The 19,547-nt window shown below is 37.7% G+C and overlaps 4 protein-coding genes and 1 pseudogene across 6 annotated transcripts; 2 read left to right on the top strand and 3 right to left on the bottom strand.

Annotated features, from left to right (window-relative positions):
* The first annotated feature begins 411 nt into the window (after window positions 1–411).
* On the top strand, window positions 412–2,621 carry LOC126622378 (tetraspanin-19-like). The gene is made up of 6 exons (XM_050291101.1): window positions 412–789; window positions 1,051–1,150; window positions 1,346–1,426; window positions 1,589–1,693; window positions 1,988–2,131; window positions 2,249–2,621. Exons 1-6 carry the CDS (start codon window positions 620–622, stop codon window positions 2,258–2,260), a joined length of 612 nt encoding a protein of 203 aa, XP_050147058.1. The 5' UTR covers window positions 412–619; the 3' UTR covers window positions 2,261–2,621.
* A 28-nt stretch (window positions 2,622–2,649) lies between these two features.
* LOC126622383 (sphingolipid delta(4)-desaturase DES1-like) lies at window positions 2,650–4,385 on the bottom strand (annotated as a pseudogene).
* Window positions 4,386–7,125: 2,740 nt separating this feature from the next.
* LOC126622374 (E3 ubiquitin-protein ligase AIRP2-like) lies at window positions 7,126–11,293 on the bottom strand. Of its 2 annotated transcripts, none has more exons than XM_050291097.1 (5): window positions 10,989–11,293; window positions 10,023–10,173; window positions 9,862–9,928; window positions 8,820–9,021; window positions 7,126–7,919 (listed from the first exon to the last, which is right to left on the bottom strand). In XM_050291097.1, the coding sequence occupies exons 1-5, from the start codon at window positions 11,066–11,068 to the stop codon at window positions 7,709–7,711; spliced, it is 711 nt and encodes a 236-aa protein (XP_050147054.1). In that variant the 5' UTR covers window positions 11,069–11,293; the 3' UTR covers window positions 7,126–7,708. The 2 variants fall into 2 exon arrangements, with proteins under 2 accessions (XP_050147054.1, XP_050147053.1); XM_050291096.1 differs by having other exon boundaries at window positions 8,820–9,054; window positions 10,989–11,282.
* A 2,830-nt stretch (window positions 11,294–14,123) lies between these two features.
* LOC126622360 (uncharacterized) lies at window positions 14,124–16,963 on the top strand. 2 transcript variants are annotated; one of them, XM_050291072.1, is made up of 4 exons: window positions 14,124–14,477; window positions 14,556–16,111; window positions 16,261–16,351; window positions 16,456–16,963. In XM_050291072.1, exons 1-4 carry the CDS (start codon window positions 14,156–14,158, stop codon window positions 16,650–16,652), a joined length of 2,166 nt encoding a protein of 721 aa, XP_050147029.1. In that variant the 5' UTR covers window positions 14,124–14,155; the 3' UTR covers window positions 16,653–16,963. The 2 variants fall into 2 exon arrangements, with proteins under 2 accessions (XP_050147029.1, XP_050147028.1); XM_050291071.1 differs by having other exon boundaries at window positions 14,124–16,111.
* Window positions 16,964–17,143: 180 nt separating this feature from the next.
* Window positions 17,144–18,734, bottom strand: LOC126622369 (CBS domain-containing protein CBSX5-like). Its single transcript, XM_050291091.1, has 2 exons — window positions 18,215–18,734; window positions 17,144–18,134 (listed from the first exon to the last, which is right to left on the bottom strand). Exons 1-2 carry the CDS (start codon window positions 18,574–18,576, stop codon window positions 17,300–17,302), a joined length of 1,197 nt encoding a protein of 398 aa, XP_050147048.1. The 5' UTR covers window positions 18,577–18,734; the 3' UTR covers window positions 17,144–17,299.
* Window positions 18,735–19,547: the final 813 nt, after the last annotated feature.

A 19,547-nucleotide genomic window follows, 5' to 3' on the forward strand; every position in this document is an offset into this window, starting at 1 on the left:
CTAATACTAAAATACGCACATGATCAAGGTTACCGATTCTTTTCCTTAGAATTACTTTATTCTTGCCACCTCAAGTTAAACATTTGGATCTTGCTATCCACACACCATTTTTGACCTTTCACACACCTCATGATAATTTCTGTAATTTGATCATTTTTAGTTCATTCAATATGATGGCCAAAAATTGAGAGAGGTGTGTGAAAGACAAAAAGAGGTATGCGGATATCACCCCAAACATGATAACGTGTGGGATTGGAATAGACCAACATATCAGTATCACAGGACAAAATCTACTCACAAAAATCTTAGTAAAAAGACACATTACTCACTTTCTTAGAAATTTCCTACTCGGCACTTCTCGCCAATTGTCTTGAACAGAATTCAAGTGGTACCGCTATCCCTTAATCATTAAGAAGAATTTAGGAACTAAAAACATCGAACTTAAACGTTGCATGCTTCGAGTTTTTTACTTTGAAGCGGTGTTGTTTGTTGGAAAGCGTTTTCAGGCATTTCAGAAGCGGTCCTGAACAAGGGATTGAGGTTTAATTGTAAACTTTAATTTGGAGTTCTTACTTTGTCCAAGTTGAAAAGCTTTGGTAGTCACTAGCTAGCTACTACAATGGCGGCAACAATTGCAAGAATCTGCCTGCAGTCACTGCTGAAAGCTATGAACTCACTTTTGGGAATGGTTGGAATTGCAATGATTATGTATGGCCTTTGGATGCTTAGAGTTTGGCTGAGGGACTCTGACGGTTCGCCCCTTGACCATCATAGTGCTGTTCCTCCATGGTAAGCACTCTCTTGATAGTTGATACCGTGTCGATATGAATCTCGTACAACTACAGTTTAGTCGGATCCCCCTTACGAAGGGTTATGTATATTAATGGTAGTAATTGTTTATGTTGGAGAAAATGATATCGATACATTATAAATGATTGATCAATAGTCCGTTCATATACATAATGGACGTATGGTCCATAGCCAGAATACTTTTTATTTTATCAATTGTAGTTATCATTTACCATTTTCATCCCTCTCTTGAAATTGTAGGTTTATATGCACTTCTCTTGGCGCCGGTTTTACCGTGTGCATAATAACATGCATTGGTCACGTTGCTGCAAAGTTTACGCATGGCTGTTGCCTCTCTTTTGTATCCTTTTCTGGTTTTGTACATAGGTGTTGCAAGCTCGAATTTATCTTATGTTCGAGAGATTCTAACCTGTAACAGGGGTATATTGCCTTATTAGTATTTTTGTGTCAAGTGACACGGGAGATACTTATGGGGACGTATACACCCGGTTGTACTGAAGAAACACCTTTCATGTTGACCTTGAACAAGTTCTAGTATATGTTGATCATGTTTTTGCTGCTTCTATTGGAGTTTGCAGCGGCTGCAGATATACTTTTAAATTCAGACTGGGAAAAGGTAAACCATAGTCCTCGTTTTCGCAGATGTGAGTTAAGCCAGTTGGCCAAGGCCAGTGCCCGCCTTTTTTCACCCAGTGTTGAACTCTCTTTTCTGCATGCTAAAGTAGTTTAGAATATCGCCTTGTTTTTGCTTGGACTTAATTTGTTCTTCATTTTTCAGGATTTACCATATGACCGGACAGGAAAGTTCAGTGATTTCAAAGATTTTGTCGAGTCGAAATTGGACATATTTCAGTGGATAGGCTTGTTCATCGTCTTAGCACAGGTGGTTTTAAGTGTTTGATGCTTTTGCTAACAATAACAACCCGTGTTCTGAAAACGCATTTAAACCCATCTGGTTAAAGTTTAGGGTTTTCACAAGTAAGCCCTTTAGAACTATGGTCTATAGTCGAAACTGCTTAAATCTCTCTTTCGAATGAGAAACTCTGGACCCAACTGTTATTGCACCGAATGTTATTTCAGTATAGGCGAGGGTCTTTTCTTCCTATAATTTGATTCTATTAAGTGTTTCCGACTAACATTATCAGCTGTCATGGGGACTAAAGTAGATAATCTGCAGGGTTTATCAATCGTACTAGCCACAGCTCTAAGGTCTGCAGGGCCAAACCAAAGATCCAGCTACGATAGCGATGAAGAGTGTCCCCCGGAGAGACTCCCGCTCATAAATCCTAATGGTCAACCTGCCAAGAACAGTAACTGGAATGTAAGAATTCACTCCTAAACCTGCAATCTCACTGCTTCAGTTTCTTTTATTTTACGACATTTTCTTCTTTCTATGGATTTGACATTTGATGCATCAGTTTGTGTTTCTCTTTCCCAGTCAATCAAGTGAAGAGAGCAAAGATACTAGAGCTCTATGACAGTATGGAGTTGGCAGTTAACCTCGTACCGTCTGATACTGGTTTACATAGTACCGATGATACCACTCGCTGTCACCAGATGCTTGGGGGAGAAGAAACTTAAGTCTTGTTGCCGTGTCCTTTGTCTTTGGTTCCATATTTTGGTTCTTAGAATCCATATGTATAGTCATGTTGTTTTCCTACCTTGGTTTACTTCTTTTGGTTTAACAATGTCTCGACTTTTGCTAGCATAAGCGGCCCAGATGAGGGTGGATGGCCGATTGACCATAGCATACCTCGAATCTCTTTCCATCTTTTCGATATATAAAAATAGGGTTCATAGCTTAAACAAAATGTTTTTTTTTTTCCAATTGCTAATTAATGAATAAATATAACTTCCTTTTCTTCGGTCTATACAACAGTAAAACGGATAACCCTACAAACAATCGAAAGTAAAAGAACGAATAACCCTTTTAAGAACCAGTATAGGATACAAAAAAATGGAACAAAATAGTGCAGGAGAGAGAATCTTTTCAGATTTTGTTGCCTTTCTCTTCATTCGACTGAACGGTCCAACAGTTCGATCTGCTATGTACATGTAGATCACTTGGCTCCAAGATTTATATGACTCCAAACCCCTGTAGTATTCCGGTGCAATGTCCTTCACCTTATGAAGCTTGCTCCCGGGAATTCTGGGGAAATCATGGTGCTCGTTGTGGTAGCCTACATGCCAAGCTAGGAGATTGAGAGGGCCGTAGTAAGAATACGTCTCCTGATCAGGGTTAAAGACATAATGCTCCGAAATGAAGTGACCCGCCATTGGGTGCATCCCACCGCCGACAAATGTAGAGAGGATCAAGTAAGCAAAAGATTTCCAGCCGTAAAAGTAGACCATGGCACCGTCAAGGGCTATCTGAATGAAAGGGTTGAGGAACTCCCAATAACCAGGGGGTTTCGGTTTGAGAAACACAGGCCGAAGGGCATAGAAGAAGAGTTGAAGGAGAACCAATATGGATTTTGTGACCACATTAGTCACCACATGGCTTGCTTGAGATGTCCATATCAATTCCGTCTACTCCCTGGAAGCGATGGTTCTCAAGGTGATATTTTTGAAAGGTGACAGACACGGGAACACCAATCGGGAGGTTAGCAAAAATACCGAGCCAGCGGTTGTAGACCGGAGTGGAGAAGGCGAGATTGTGACTGAGCTCATGGATGGCCAAGAAGAGGTTGTGGTTGAGAAACGAGCCAAAGAAGTAGGCCATCCCTAGCATCTTCAGCCAGCCTGCATTGTGGAGCCGTTACAGTCCAGAGCTGAAGCAAAGACAACCACAGTAATCTGCACCATGATTTCATTTCAAGGTCATTAAACAAAATCAAAATATAGTTAACGGAGACATCTACGTTTCAGTTCATCTCAAACTAGAACACTAATATTCCAATTTCTACATCGACAAAACTCTGCGAAATTCACCTGTTGAACCTAAACCAGTACAATAGAAAGCATGGATTCGAATCACACGAAAAAGCACAAATGAGATATCAAGTGAGGAAGCATAAGTTCGCAAGAGCAGCATGCGCAATTTGTTCATGACATCTTAAAACACCATATTTCGCTGCGTAAACAGGACATTTAGTGCAGAAAGCTCAAAACTTTGGCTCCCAAAACTATCTGCGAAAACTAACATTTAATGCAAAAAACATGGCCACTTCGCGTCCGAAATTCGCAACATAATTCAGAAAAGCGGAAAGCTTTCAATACCCAATTGTAGAAACAAATCAAAAATCGTATCCGCACCATGTTCTTGGAATCACCAACATTGTCACTGTCACAGATAAAACCAACGGATAAAAACAAACACGAACAGGCAAAACAAAGAAAACCCAACAAAAATGGCGGATTGAATTTCTGGAAAGCCAAAGTGTGGAGTGAGATACTTTGAGGAAAGCCCAGGGGTCGGGACCAAGGAGCTCCTTAATCTGAGGGTACTGAGAGAGGATCTGACGGCGCCTAGAAGCGTGAGGCTCATCCGTGTAGGACCAGAAGAAGTCTGTAGCCATCACTCCCTCCTCTTCTGTTGCCTCTCTCTCTCCCCCCCCCTCTTCCCATCTCTCTCTCCTCCTCTCTCTCTAAAGACCCTTTCTTTTCCTTCCCTCTTCCTTCCTGGCTTCCTCTCTCTCTCTGTCTAACATTTATGTTTGTTTTTCGTTTCCTGGTTCACTTCGAATCTGAGTTGTTCTTTCTATTTGTGGCATGAGTGGACTTCTTTGCCAACCAAAAGTACGTGTCCTTTTTTTTTTTTTTTTTTTTTGGAACAAGGAATTTGCATTCCAAGGCCGAAGCCAAAAGGTACAAGAAAGCCTACAAGGAGGCAAACACCCAGCAAGGCACAACTAAGAGAACAGCGATGAAGAGCATACAAGCAAAGACGCATTAACCAAGTTTAGCATCACCACCACCTCTCAATGAGGACATGGGAAACCATCCTTATTCAAAACATGAACCATCGAAGATGGCGACCGGTCGACCCAAACACAGTCCCATATCTCCGAAAACCCAACCGACGCAAGTCAATGCGCCGTCAGATTGGCTGATCTTGGCACCCAAGACCAGCAACAGTTCTGGAAAGCTCCACTCAGCCGCTTGACCCAAACCAAAGTAGGGAAAGCCTCCCAACTGCCCTTATCAAGAGAACCCGCAAGATAAGAGATAGATTCAAGAGAATCTTATTTTAGTTACGTATTTCTCTTTATCTATATGACAAAGGACACAAAACCCATGTAACTGTAAGTTAACAATTCTTCTTGTATTAGAATTGTTGCATAACAAAAAGAAAACGGTAATGTTAGCGAAAACAAATTTTTAAAATTAAATATGCAAATCAAATAATATGGTTGTAGATGATTGAATTATTAATTAAGTGTTGATTAATTTATTTTTTTATTGCTGACACATTATTTAGTTTGCAATTTGATTAAAAAAATTGAATCTCCTTAACATTATCCAAAAGAAAATTACATGTCAAGCCGGCTGACTACGTGGTATGCTCGACTATTCGATATTGAGTAATTGATCGGCATGTCATTATGTTACTGGCTATTAATTAGTTGTTTGTACTATTAATACTCAAATCATGTAGTTGTTGATTTGCTCGCTAGTGAAAGTCTAGGCAAAAACCAGTTAGGTTATCTCCAACCGAATGAATGTAAAAGGGCTCCCTTTAGCTTTATAGCTTTGCAAAGAATTATATTTTAATGAACAGTGTTAAACCATATTTTATATCATCTCCAACCGAGGGGACCAAAGGGTCATAGGCCAAACATAGCCATTTGACATAAATCATCTCATCTCCAACCGAGGGGCCAAAGAGCCATAGACGAAATATAATTTATTATTTTAATTAAATTAAACTACCATATTAAAATAAGGTTTTTGAACATATTTTGGATGACACTTGTCGCCAAATGAATAAGCCTCCGGATTTCTTATATTTATATAATCTCAATAATTTTTTAGATAGGATTTCAAGTAACATGTGTCATTAATATGAGTAACTCTCAAGATTTCTTATCTTTATGTAATCTCAATAATTTTTCCGGATAGGATTTCGTGTGACACGTGTTGCTAATTTTTTATATGATTCTTATCTACGTGACACTTCTTATCAACATGGGATTTCGAGTGCCTTATGTCAAGATGTAATTGGTTTTGCAAATTTTTGATATGATTCTTATCTACATGACACTTTTTATTTTCAAATTTCAATGTTGTAGGAATGGTGTAAGTACTTATAGGAAACAAAATTAGATTTTTTTTTAAATCGTCCCAAAAAAAAAAGCAAATTCCCACGGTAACCTAACGGCAGCTAGCTACACCAAGTAACCATTGGCATTCAAATGAGCTGCGCTGAAGGAATGGCAAAATGTCAACCTTGACATTTTGAAGGGTTGGCAAAATGTCAAGCTTGACATTCTGGAGGGTTGGCTGAAATGACCAGCCAACTGGCCTGATTTAGGGGTTTGGGCCCGGTGAGGCCCACAAGCCCTTTGGCTTAGCCCTAGGTTGGAGATGATTTTCGTGTCATTTCGAATTATTTTTAGCTGTATGACCCTTTAGCCAAGTTGGTTAGACATGACCTTAATGTGACAATATGTTATTAGCTGATTACATGTCAATTTGCAAGGTAGCCTAGTCCAATTTTTTTTGGCAATGTAGACGTGCCGTATAAGTCCTTCACCCTTTCAGGTAACCTCATACATGGTCAATCACTCGTACTTGCCAAGTTGGCATAAGAAGGTCCCACATATGCACCCAGGATAAGGATTGTCTGCCCTTCCACTTTCCGTGCCCTCTTGTTTTGTGTGGTCACGGTTAAGCCACGTTACCATTTTATATTGTTTTTTTTATAGAGATAATAAGACAAAAATAAATAGTAATATAAAATGTTAACGAGGCTTAACCGTGACCACACAAACAGGAGGGCACGGGAAGATACGAGAAGTGGGAGGGCAAAAAATCCTTGTCCTTTGAAATCAACAAGATCCTCTCCGAATCTTTTTGGTGAGGATCTTAGAGATCCGTAAATCGTGTATATTCATTGTGCATTGTCCGATCAGTTTTTATTATTGTTTATATTTAATTTTAAATAAAAATATTTAAAATAATTTCTATCTGCACAATATACAATGAACAGATATGATTCACGAATTCTCGGATCCTCACAAAAGGATCCGGATTCCATTTGGAATATGCTTCTATAGAAAATACTTCTGTCTATTGAAGATGGGCACTTATCCAAAAAGCACAAAAGAGTCACTCTCTAGTTGTTTCGGACAATCACGTCTAAATCGCTTCTAATTATATGAAAATGCATTTTCAATCATTTCAAAAACATAACCTAATGAGTATATGCTAATGAAAAAAGGAAAATTGAAAAGACAGATAAGCTCATATGTGCCCACGAAAGAACAAAGTCTATTAGTTCAGTTGTCCATTATTTCAGGAACAATGAACACAGTTGAAGCCCATCCATCTTCAAAGTTTTGGTTTGTATATCGGTTGCAACTTAGCACGAAGAAACATAATCTGTGTCTTTCATCAACCAGAAATTCTCACCTCATTGCGTTCGCCCATCCCTCCGCTTCGAAACAGTTCCTCCGTCCGAACCCACTCAATTCGAAACAAGGAGAGGACTTGTATGTAAAAAAACTAAGCTAACTTCAAAGCTGTACAAGCATGTACAAATGCACTACATACAATTTATAGACTCCTCAACTTCACCCGCCAGCCAACAATAACTCAGGCCGGGTCTTCTGAACAGAAGTGGGACGATACCGACCTACTTACACCTGCCGAATGGATTTTCGGTCCTTATGCAATCAAAAGAAAAGAAACTAGTTCATTAAATTGCAACGGGAGACTGGTTTTTGGACCCCATCGATCACCTTAAGTGGGAATCATACGAGTCAAAAGGGTTATCCGGTGTAACAAGGGGCAACTTATCTATATACATGAAAAGCCTCCTGAGATTCTCCTTCATCACTGTTTCCATGTCGACTATGTCCCTGCTGTCGGTGTATACCCAGAGATCGCCCGAGTTCACTCTTTTAAGATTGTCACGACAGAAAGGGCACGATTGAGATCTTGTACGCCTGCCAATGTGTCAACAGAGCATTAGTTTCATTCATATTCATGTCGACACAGAAATGTACATGGAAACATCTTTTGCTAAAGATTAAAGTACATACGAATTCCAATTAAAATATAATTACATTTATCTATCCAAAAGCTCATATTTCTACGCTTCACAACTCCTTAATGACATGATTAAAAGGGAAAATATAGTATTTGAATCAAAATATCTAACGACTATACAGTGTACAACAAAGCAAATACCTATCTGGTCAGCAAACAAATCAAATTAAGAGTACATGCTAGAACCACAGAAAAATATACCATATAGAGTTTAGGATTTAGGTGACAACAACTGCCTGAACTTTCAATGGCAAACCCGCGGTACAAGGTTTCTCATTCTTTTTCAAATCAAATGCTAATAAAACAACCAAGATGAGTGTAAGCGAATCTTAACAAACAACGAGGTCTAGAGCAACAGCGAGAGGTCTAGAAAAGTTCTTATCCCACACAGACAGGAAAATAGTTGGGGAGATACTTCTGCAAATTATCTACTGAGCCTAGAAGCCGCAAGTCTACACTACAATCATTTCCACGTTCAATTTCCAATTACCATAACTTAATACCACTATGCTCATGATGCCGTAGCTCAAAGTGCATTTCAAATTTGGGCAAAGTTAGGTATGCATTGCATCACATACGATTTAAGATTAGGAACACTTATTTTCATTAACCTTAGCTCATTCGCACCCCTTTTTAATATGAATGCAGGGTTCGAAGTGTTATCAACTATTTGATACAGAAAGCAACATAATGTCTGAGCAAGACAGAAAACATAAATCTTCGAAAAAAAAGTACCAGAAATAAAGAGAAGCAGGTGAACTTTAACGTTTAAATAAGTTCAGAGGGAGAGAGAGTACCAATCACGGTAACATTTCAGGCACAAAACATGGTTGCAGTTAGGCAGTACAATTTTACTATTTGTCTCCATGCATATACCGCATTCCTCTTCTCTTTCAATGTCTATATCTGACCACTTTCGACCTTCTTCATCATCTCTTTTGCGATATCTTTCCATGCATACTGCTTTCTGCCTTTTATCTTCACTATCAGTGACACCTCCTTGAAGTTGCAATAAAGAGGGATAAATAACAGCTGTCCAAGAAATGAGGCATCAGTAGGAAAATAAACGGGAGACTTTGGATGCGGTCCCTAGTTATGAATAGTCTTTGACTGAAACCTTGTTGGTTTTCATTTTTTGATCCAAGTCCCTGAAATTAATTGATAATTTATTTCTATGTACGTTACTATATTTTTTAAATTAAAAATTAAAATTTATAGTTGTTTATAGTAATGAGATTTTAAATAAAAAACCATAATTTGTGTGATTAAAAATATTAAAATATAAATATACTATTGTGTGTGTGTGTGTAAACATGGGTACATTCATAAAAAATAACCAAAAAATTATTGTATCAAAACATGGGTACATTCTTCAAAATGGGTACATTTAGCAAAAATAAAAATGGGTACAAATAAATAAAAAAATATGGGTACAATACAAATAAAACTTTAAAAAATATGGGCACAAAAAGAAATTAATATATGGGTACAAATTAAAACAGAAAGGAAAATTGGTACAAATTAAAAAAGGGTTGCAAATTAAAAATGGGTACAAACTAAAAATAAAAATATATGATAAAAAATTTAGCCATAAATATAAATATACTAATTGTAATATTTTTAATATTAAATGAATATTTTTAGAAATAAAAAATATTTTATTATTGAAATAATTAATGATATTATTAATACAAAGGACCTTGATCAAAAATTGAAAAGTAATAAGGTTTTAATCAATAGAGTAGTAAAAATAAGGATGAAAACCTAATTACTCCGAAAATAAACCCTTTACCCGCTCAACAAGAACCAAAAGTCAATGTTGTGAGATCATAAATTTACCATAGAACTCTCTGATGCTTGCTTTCCTTTCCTTGGTAGACATGGTGGTCGAGCCATCCACATAAACCTGTAGCGTAAGCGAAAATGCAATGGTCACCCACATCCATGATTGGAATCTAACTCAACAAAAAAAAGAAACTATTCAAGCGACAAGCTTCAACCTTGTAAATTAAAATTCTTAACAGCCCGAGGGCTCCCGCAAGGTTGCAGTCAGTCCATTGCACCAGAAAAAGGAAGAGATGAGCGGCTGGACTGTACGACATTCTCATCTGAAGACAAGCACCATCATACTCCCTCGGAAAATCTGAGGCCCTGCACCTCACATTTCCCACATAAGGATTTGAACAGAAACCGAAACTAATTATCGGATTAAACTACCAAAATCACTGAATTTATCAACAATTCATAAAAGACATCAATCCAACTAGTCTCTCTCGATAAAACCATCTTTCGAATCGAGCTAATCATTGCAGCATTCTATTAAAAATTATGACTAAGCGCGTTTTTCCCAGTGTAACCACCCAAGTTCTCAAAACAATGTAAAACACGAAAAACTGCACATAGTTAAGACAATCGCACCGTAACATATCTGTTGCATCCAAAACAATGAGACTAAAACGCTACATTCCAAGAACAATGGACACATAATTTAAAAAAAAAAAATTATGAACAAGAAATTAAAAACACCACCAGCAGGTGGAATCCATTGGCCACGTAAACCCATTTAATCCCTGACAATTTTGGTTTGGTTGCTCCCTCAAATTTCATCAAGATAACGTTAATGCACAAATAAATATCTGCTTAAACAATTAAACAATTGCTTTCCCAGAATCATACTGTCAGTGTACAATAATTCTTAGCTATTTATTTATTAATTTTTATGATCTTTAAGCTGCACAATAACCAAAAATAAATTGACAACCCAGAAGAAAATAAATCAAAACAAACCAAGCTGAAATGTAAAAAATCTTACATTTCCAACATGAAATATAAATAAAAATGGAGCTAAAGTTTACACCTTTATCACCAGAATTCAAGCAGAATATTTACAAAATAAATACTATTCAACAAAAGAAACAATTTTTTCAGAAGAACCCATCAAATTAAAAGAGCAGATGATCGCTTACAGAGTATTTGCATGCTGAATATCAGCTTCAAGAACTTTCAGAGAGTCCTTGAACGACTTTCGCATTGAAGCTATATACATCTCCAAGTCTTACAAAATTTATAAAAAAAAAAACTAAAAACTAAAAAATGAAATAATCACAAACCCAAAGAGAAAGAAAAATGTTCAATCAGCCCCTCCAAGAACCCTGATTTTTTTTCTTCCCACTCCTCCACTACCCAAAATCCTCACTTTCTCTCTCTACACACTCTCTCTCTCTCTCTCTCTCGCCCTTTTCTTTTTCAGTCCCCCCAGACACCGTGTTGCTTCTATGCTGGTGAAAGCGATGACGAGACGTTGCCTCGACACGTGTCCCCCAACTGAAATATAACTCAAATATACTAATATAAAGAATAATTAATTAATTCGTTTTGGGAAAATAAAATTTAAAAAAAAAAAGAAGAGGAGCGTCGAAAAAGAGGCGTACGGATTCACGGGGGTTATCCACTCTCTTTGGGTTGTGTGTCTGCCACTTTTCCTGTTTCCTTTCTTTTCGTTCGTTAGCTTTCCCTCCACGCACCGATGCCATGATCGTTTCACCCGCCATCTCCTCTTACCTTTTTTGCCCCTTCAACTTCCATCTATTTTCTTCGAAATTACCTTTTCTTTAACTTACTTTTTTTCTTTTTTTTTTTTTTTTGAAAAACGATCGTGGGATTATATTTTTAAACAATTTTTGTAGACCATATAATGTGGCGATTGTCATACAGTCATGTATTGTTAGTGCACGTGTGATTCAAGTCACTAAGGAAATTTTTTCGGAAACCATTGCAGATTTCGAACTTTTTATTTTTTATTTTTAAGAAATTTTTTTCTAATTTCGACTAAATTTGAATAAGTTGATATTCTTATCCCATTGCAAATTTCCATAATTTCCGTTGAAAACAACCGATATTGATGTAGATATTGATATATCCATAGATATTTTTTCTTTAATTTTTTTTCATAAAACATCTTCAAAAGTTAGGCATAAAATAAATCATTAAGATATCTATTTCTGGAAACCAAAAAAACAATACATGATGATTTTAGAGATACCCTAAAATAGTAGATTGTTTAAATCGTTAAAATACAAAATAAAATGGAACATACAACTATAAGAGTATCTGCCAAATATTTTTCTAAAAATCTGTTAATAGAAGATAACAGTTATTAAAACCGTGCAATTATTCATGTTCCAAGTTCCAACAAAGTGACAAATGGATAATCAGATAACATAATTAGCATCAATGCTGCTAATTGAAGTTTTAATTTGCATTATGGCTTTTGGTTGTTGCTTTATTGAGATATCATTGCAATGGTAATAAAATTGTGAGGACTCCTTAAAAAATGAGACTCCCGCCAACATATTTTCTTGTCACAATCCCTATGTCAACAAATGAGGTGACGGAGCGTCCTCGGAGATTTCTCAACACTATCATTGTATTCGGATTGGAAGATCCTTATATTTTCAAGACATTTACGACAAAAATCTTACCTCCACTCAAGTTCAAGACACTAGCTAACTAACATTTGGATTGGTTTATCCATATACTCTTTTTTATCTCTTACATACCCTTCTCAATTTTCGATCATTGCATCAAATAAATTAAAAAAATATCAGATGACAAAAATTAACAAAGAGTGTGAAAAGTCAAAATAGGTATGTTGGTAACACCACCCTTTATATTAGTGGTATTTGTCTATTTAATTAGAGGAAACTTCGACTCTAATAAAATTGGCGGATTATGAACTGATGTAGGGCTTGAAACACCGTTATACAACTCAAGCTTATTAGTTTTGGTTGGACGATTTGTATTCTCACGCGGTATTAGGTTATTTGGGTCAGTGAGACTGTGAACATGTTCGTCTCAATAATTACACCTGCTCATACGTCATTTTAAAAATGAGATATGTGCCACGTGACGTGGCATGATGAGAGTATTCACATTCAATATGAAAGTTTTGCAATGAAAATGCTTAAATAATCTCAAGTCTTTCCAATACCATATCAATTAGTTTTGTGTTGAATGCTTAAAGTCGAAATTATAATATTACACATGGCATGAGCAGATTTTTATACAAATACAAGTTAAAGTTATTTGTTTGTAATAATTTTTACAAATAATTAACAAAATGTGAACTGTACATAAAAGTTAGGGCAAAAAACTGTTTACTACCCTTATGTTTCGTGGTTTTCAACATTTAGTACATCAAGTTTTTTTCGTTCCAGAGTCATACATAAAGTGTAAATTTTGGGACAGTCTCATACATCCGTTAGTCAAACTATTAAGTTTGCCGTTAACAGTGATGTGGCACCCATGTGGACAATGACTGGGCGTCACGTGTCATCCACGTGGAATTTAAAAAAAATATATATATATATATATTATAAAATAATAAATAAATAAATTTAAAAAAAAAACGTTTTCTTTTTTTCTTTTTTTTTCTTCTTCCTTATTCCTTTTCCTTCTTCTTCTTCTTTCTTCTTCCTCTGAATCTGGGTAGCAGATTCGTTTTTTTTTTTTTTTTTCTTTCTTTCTTCTTCTTCCTCTTCTTCTTCGAATCTGCCCAGTTTTTTTTTTTTTTTCTTCTTCCTCCTTCTTCCTCATTCCTTCTCCTTCTTCTTCTTCTTCTTCCTTCTTCTTCCTCCTCCTTCTTCTTCTTCCGAATTTGCCCAGATTCGGTTTTTTTTTTAATTTTTTTAATTTTTAATTTTTTTAATTTTATAATATATATATATATATTTTTTTTTTAAATTATTTTTTTAATTTCCACGTGGATGACACATGGCGCCCTGTCATTGGCCACATGGGCGCCACGTCACAGTTAACAGCAAACTTAACAGTTTAACTAACGGATGTATGAGACTGTTCCAAAATTTACACTTTAGGTATGACTCTGGGACGAAAAACAATTGATGTACTAAATATTAAAAACCACGAAACATGAGGGTAGTAAACAATTTTTTGTCCTAAAAGTTAAAACAAGCAAGCAAATGAAATTTGCAAATGGCCAAGAAGTTAGGTGAAACGTACTAAGACTGGTGAAATGACAAAAGTGCCCACCACTATTCGTAAATTACAAAAATGCCCATATAGTTCAAGTGCATCGAATTACTGTGCACTCAGCTGAGCACTGCGAGAACTGATGAAGCTTAATTGTAGCCGTGCGATACAGCAGCACGGCCGTCCGGACGGTCCCTCCTCCTCCTCACAATTCCCAATGAAAACCCTAATTTCCCAATTCACTATCAATTGTTCGAATCCCCAATCTTCGCCATCGGCTTTCATTTTCCATTTTCCGTCACTTTCTAGGGAAAGCCAGAACTTTCTTCACTTTTCTCGCAGAAAATGGTCTTGCAATCCCGGAACCTTTAGATTCTCTTCCGTTGGAGCTAAGTGTGCTTCTGAATCGGCGAGTTACGGCGGCTGGGACGACTTCAGACTCGCCGGCGGCTCGGGTCCCTCTGGTGAGTCCAATCAGTTTCGTCAGTTTCTGAATTCTATAGGAATCGACGATAAGAAACATGTTTTCGTGTTTTTGTTAGGCCTTGTGTGTGCTTTCGCCATTTCTAGAGTTAGGGTTACTTCTATTGTGGTGTTTCCAGCTTCGATTTTAGTTTTCGCAATTGGGTTTTCGTTTGGATTTGTTCGTGGTGGAGGTGTTGGTGAAGTGAGGTTAATTGGAGATAAGAGAAGGGGAAAGGAAGAAAATTTAATTGATAAATCTGATAAATTGAGGAAATTGGTGGAAATTGTCGACGATTTCCATGTTAAAGTTGGTAATTTGAAGTATGATATACAAAAAGCTATTGATTGTAGAGAAATTACAGTTACTGATTTGGAAAGATATGTAAAGGTCATTGAAAGTATTGGTTCGTCGGTGTTGAATGCTAGGAATGTTGCTGATGGGTCTGTTGAGAACTTGGGGAAGTTCAGTGTTGAGTTAGCTGAGAGCAAAAAGGCGAGTAAAAGAAAGAAAGAGCCTGCTGAGATTGGATACGAGTTGTTCCAGTACATCGGAGGTTTATTTAACGACAAATTGGCTGATTCGAAGTCTGGTAGAGTGAAAAACAATGTTAAGCGAGAGACTACGGAGAAGGTGGTGGATGATCAATCTCAAGGGAACGGTTCAATGCCTCCTGTTAAAGGAGTGGTTCTTGGTTCTGTTCATTCTCAAGAAGTGTATAGTAAGTCTGGTTTCGATGAGGCTGGAAATGGAAGAACCAAAGTTGCTTTGGAAAATAATAAGATGAGTTCAGAGGAGGCGGACGGGGGTCCTAACAGATCTACAGCTAGAAAAGTGTTTAATTATCAGAATAATGGGTTGCAAAGCAATGGTCACGTGTCTATGAAGATGGATGCTAGTAATCACGCTGAAACGTGGGAATCCCCTGAAAGTGTCCTTGATTCTGTAGATTTCGGTGTCAGAACAAAACAGATGGACGATAAATCTAATGGGGTTTACAGGCCTTCTAATATCAGGGGAAAAAATGTGAATGGAACTTATGAGTTTCATAGTAGAGGAGAGAAAGTAAATCGCAAAGAAGATTCCCAGTTTTTTGATCACCTGCCTGGACATGAGAATGAACTACCTTCCCTTTCATCTTCGTTGGTTTCAGATGATATATTATTTGACAGGTATGTTACAGAAGCTAATGATCTTCTAAAACAAGCCAAGGAATTTATAAGGGTCAGACACAATGAAGAGCGTGCAGAGATTGTATTATACAGGTCAGCCAAATTACTGTCCAAAGCCATAGCTATGAAGCCCATGAGTTTATTGGCTGTGGGCCAGTTAGGCAACACTTGCCTTCTTCATGGAGAATTAAAATTAAGGATTAGTCGCGAGTTGAGAATGCACCTTTTGAGAAGTGACCCCTTATCGGTTGAGAAATGGATTAGAATGCAGGATAAAGTCACAAGTAAAGATGACATTGCATCGGTCCTCATTAATGTGTGTGAAGAGTGCGAGGAACTTCTTGTAGAAGCAGGCAGAAGGTATAGAATGGCGTTATCCATTGACGGGAATGATGTGAGAGCACTATACAATTGGGGTCTTGCTCTTACCTTCCGTGCACAGTTGATTGCTGATATTGGACCGGTAAGAACTTAACAAAACTTTGGGCATTTTCTTTCCTTCAAATTTTGCTTATCGATGAAGGTTGAGGAACTCTTAACATTGGTGGGTTGTGTAAGCCACGTTATGGTCAGTTGAATTACACTTTAAACCCTTTCTTCTGTGGATTTCAGGAAGCAGCTTTTGATGCCGACGAACTGTTCTTGGCTGCAATTGATAAGTTCGATGCAATGATGTCAAAGGGAAATGTTTATGCCCCGGATGGTATGTTTCTGGTCTCCCCCCCTCCTCATCCTCATAATTTTTTGGAAGAAAGTGCATAAGATATTTGATTCTATTTTGAATTTTGAAAACTTGCAAAATTACAGCTCTATTTCGATGGGGTGTGGCACTACAGCAAAGATCCCGACTACGTCCCAGTAATGGTAAAGAGAAGGTGAAGTTACTAGAGCAGGCAAAGAGGCTGTATGAAGATGCACTCGATATGGATTCGAACAATGTCCAAGTAAGAGAAGCCTTATCATCGTGCATGTTGGAGCTTGGCAGTAGGCGACTTTACTCTTAACTAAACCTGAAACAATGCGTTGTTGCATCGGTTTCTTCATTTTTTTTGTTCCAAATTTTGTCTTTGTAGGCTCTCCGTGCAGACCGCGCTTCTTTGATATATTTGTATACATAGAACAAAAGGAAATAAAAGTGATGAGAAGAGAGAATGGAAAAAAAGTTATCACAATAGAGATGAATAATAATTGGCGGCCGAACGCTAAATTTACTAAATTATGTATGTAAATAGGTTGATGGTGAGGATGTTACTTTTTTATGTAAAATAGTTTGGAGCATGGTAAATTTATAATGATTATCAGGTGGTCGGATCAACATTTGGGTCACGTGAGGAAAATCATCGTCATCCTTATTCTCCTTTTATTCTCCTTATCGATTTCAAACATCAACGCCTCGGTGACAACATTGGAAGAATTACTACAGCCACAACTTTAGGAGTGATTAATTGCATCACACTTAGATTCTCGGCCTATTATAAAATGTTTTGGATTCGACTCTCGTAAATGGTAAGTTCGATATTAAATTATTATGATAAATTCGTTGTGTGACTTATCCTGATCTCATGTCCCTTTAGGCTTTGATTTTTATGGTAGATTATTTTGAACTGAACTAGCTTTGAAGACTAGTCAAATTGTGTGACTTCATCTTCCGTTATTCCATAGACCTCAAACGTTCCCGAAAAACTTTGAACATGCTTGCAAAGGTTACAATGCCGGACAAAGTTGCATCCTCTTCTACAACCCACACGTAACTCACGCGATGCGAAAGCGCCTGAACCATCACCGCCACCAAGGAGCTCCATGGATAGCACACAATTGCCTCCGACCTCCTAACTAATCGTGCCGAATACCCACCCCCGGACCTCCTTCCCCACCCAAACTCTTCATCCGAAGACGTTGAACAGATAGAAGAAGACGACGACATTGACATTGTTGACTCTTCTTCCATTAGCTCCAAGAACGCCCCGTATTTCTTCTCCTCCAATCTCTCTTTCACCAACTGTACCAGCTCATCTGGCGGACCACCGCGGTCAATGTACGCCATGAGGTCACCTGCGGAAAGCGTGGCAATGGCAGCTGCCACGGACTCTTGGCAGGTGTTGAGGGTGTACGGGGAGATCTCCCCGATCACCCTGCCGTCCATGTCAAGAATGGCAACCGAAGTTTGCTGGGCGAGGGATTGAGAGATGAGGGGCAATGAGGCCGAGGCAGGGTCGTCGTAATGAACGGCTAGGATGTTTACGGTGTCGATGGCATGGAGGGAGTTGATAGGGGCGTTTGAGGTGGGACTGAAGAGCCCTATGTAGTTGAGGAGGTGGCGGATGATGTCTTCCTGTGTGAGCCAGCAGTATTCACGGTTGTTGTGGAGGGTGTTGAAGGAGCGGTTGGGTAGGAGCTTTTTTCTTGCGGCTGTGGTCCGGCGGCTTTGAATCGGAATCACAAGGTTTTGTGCACCTTCTAAAACGAGATCAATGGCCTCCACCAAGCTGAAAATTTACAAAAAGAATCAAATGAGCAAGGAATAAAAAAGAGTAAGAGCAATTCATCTATATGAAAAACTATAAACCTAGCGTGTGGTTCCAAATGCCTAACAAGGCCAGATCCTTTCGGAATCAAAAGCTCCAGCGGAGCATCGAGCGCTCTCGCCGGAGACGACAAGCTCTCTTCTTTCCCCAAGAAGCATATAACGTCCCCCATGCAAACCTTTCCTACGCATCGGCAGTCCTCCGTGGGGTCGGAACTGCCGATGACGTTAACGTTGCTTTTTTCTGAGGAGTGGTCGCAGCTCCACACGCTGAGGCTGCTCTCGCCGAGCCGCTTTAGAGCCGACAATGCCTCCGCGACGGTGGCGGAGATCGACACGGACTTTAGCGGAGGCTTTCCGAGGCAGAGATCGGACGCTTCTTGCGAAAGCAGAAGCGGTGCCATGCACGAAGCGAAAGCTGAAAATAAAAAACCGAAAACCAATCAACCGATCAAACCTGAGCAAATTGAGAACAATTGGGCTTGAGGTTTGTGAATGTGTGAGGTTGGAACTTGGCAGGTTATTTAAAGGCGGCTGTTGCGGAGGACACGGACACGGACTCGCGCAGATAATATTTTGAACGGAATTTGCTGTTTTTTTTTTGGCCATCAGCCACTGAATATTTAGCTTACAAAAAATTAATAAAATAAAGAAAAAAAGTGGCACTCATTGCTATGGTCTGATCTGATGATATTTTTTTTCATTTTGAAGTGAGATGTCTTAAGTTCTAATCTGATAAATGGCGAGTTTGATATCAAATTAGATTGCCTATTATGTGGTTTAGCCAAACTTTCTCTTCCCTTAATGTAAAAATAATAATGTAGAGCAAATTAGTATCTTATAAATAATTAGTCTTTTCATGACTATGATGTAAGAAAAGGTGTGGAAACTATTTGACAAGGTAATATTATGAAGAAATATGTGTCTATATGCTTTTTGAATTTTAATTTTAATCGATTATTCTTTTAATATTTTATAATTAGATAATTTTTTCTTGAACTTCAATGTTAGCTAATTATCACCTGGACTTCTAAAAATAGCAAATTTCCACCATGGCGTTAGATTTTAAATTTTTTCATCCAATCTATCCATCTCAATCATTCGAAGAGCATGATAACTGTATGAAGGCAAATTGGTTGGATGAAAAATTTTAAATCTAAAGTCAGGAGAAATTGGTTATTTATAAAAGTTCAGGAGGTAAATGACTAAAGTTAAAATACAGGTGAAATTGATTATTATAAAAGTTTATGGAGTAATTAACTAAAATTAAATTTCAAGAGAAAATTAGCAGCTCTGTACATATTTGGAGGACAAATCGATAAATATCTCTATTATAAATAATTAAAATTCATCTAATAATAGTTTCTAAGATATT

Source organism: Malus sylvestris, chromosome 5 (genome assembly GCF_916048215.2).
Source record: "Malus sylvestris chromosome 5, drMalSylv7.2, whole genome shotgun sequence".
Classification (NCBI taxonomy): domain Eukaryota; kingdom Viridiplantae; phylum Streptophyta; class Magnoliopsida; order Rosales; family Rosaceae; genus Malus; species Malus sylvestris.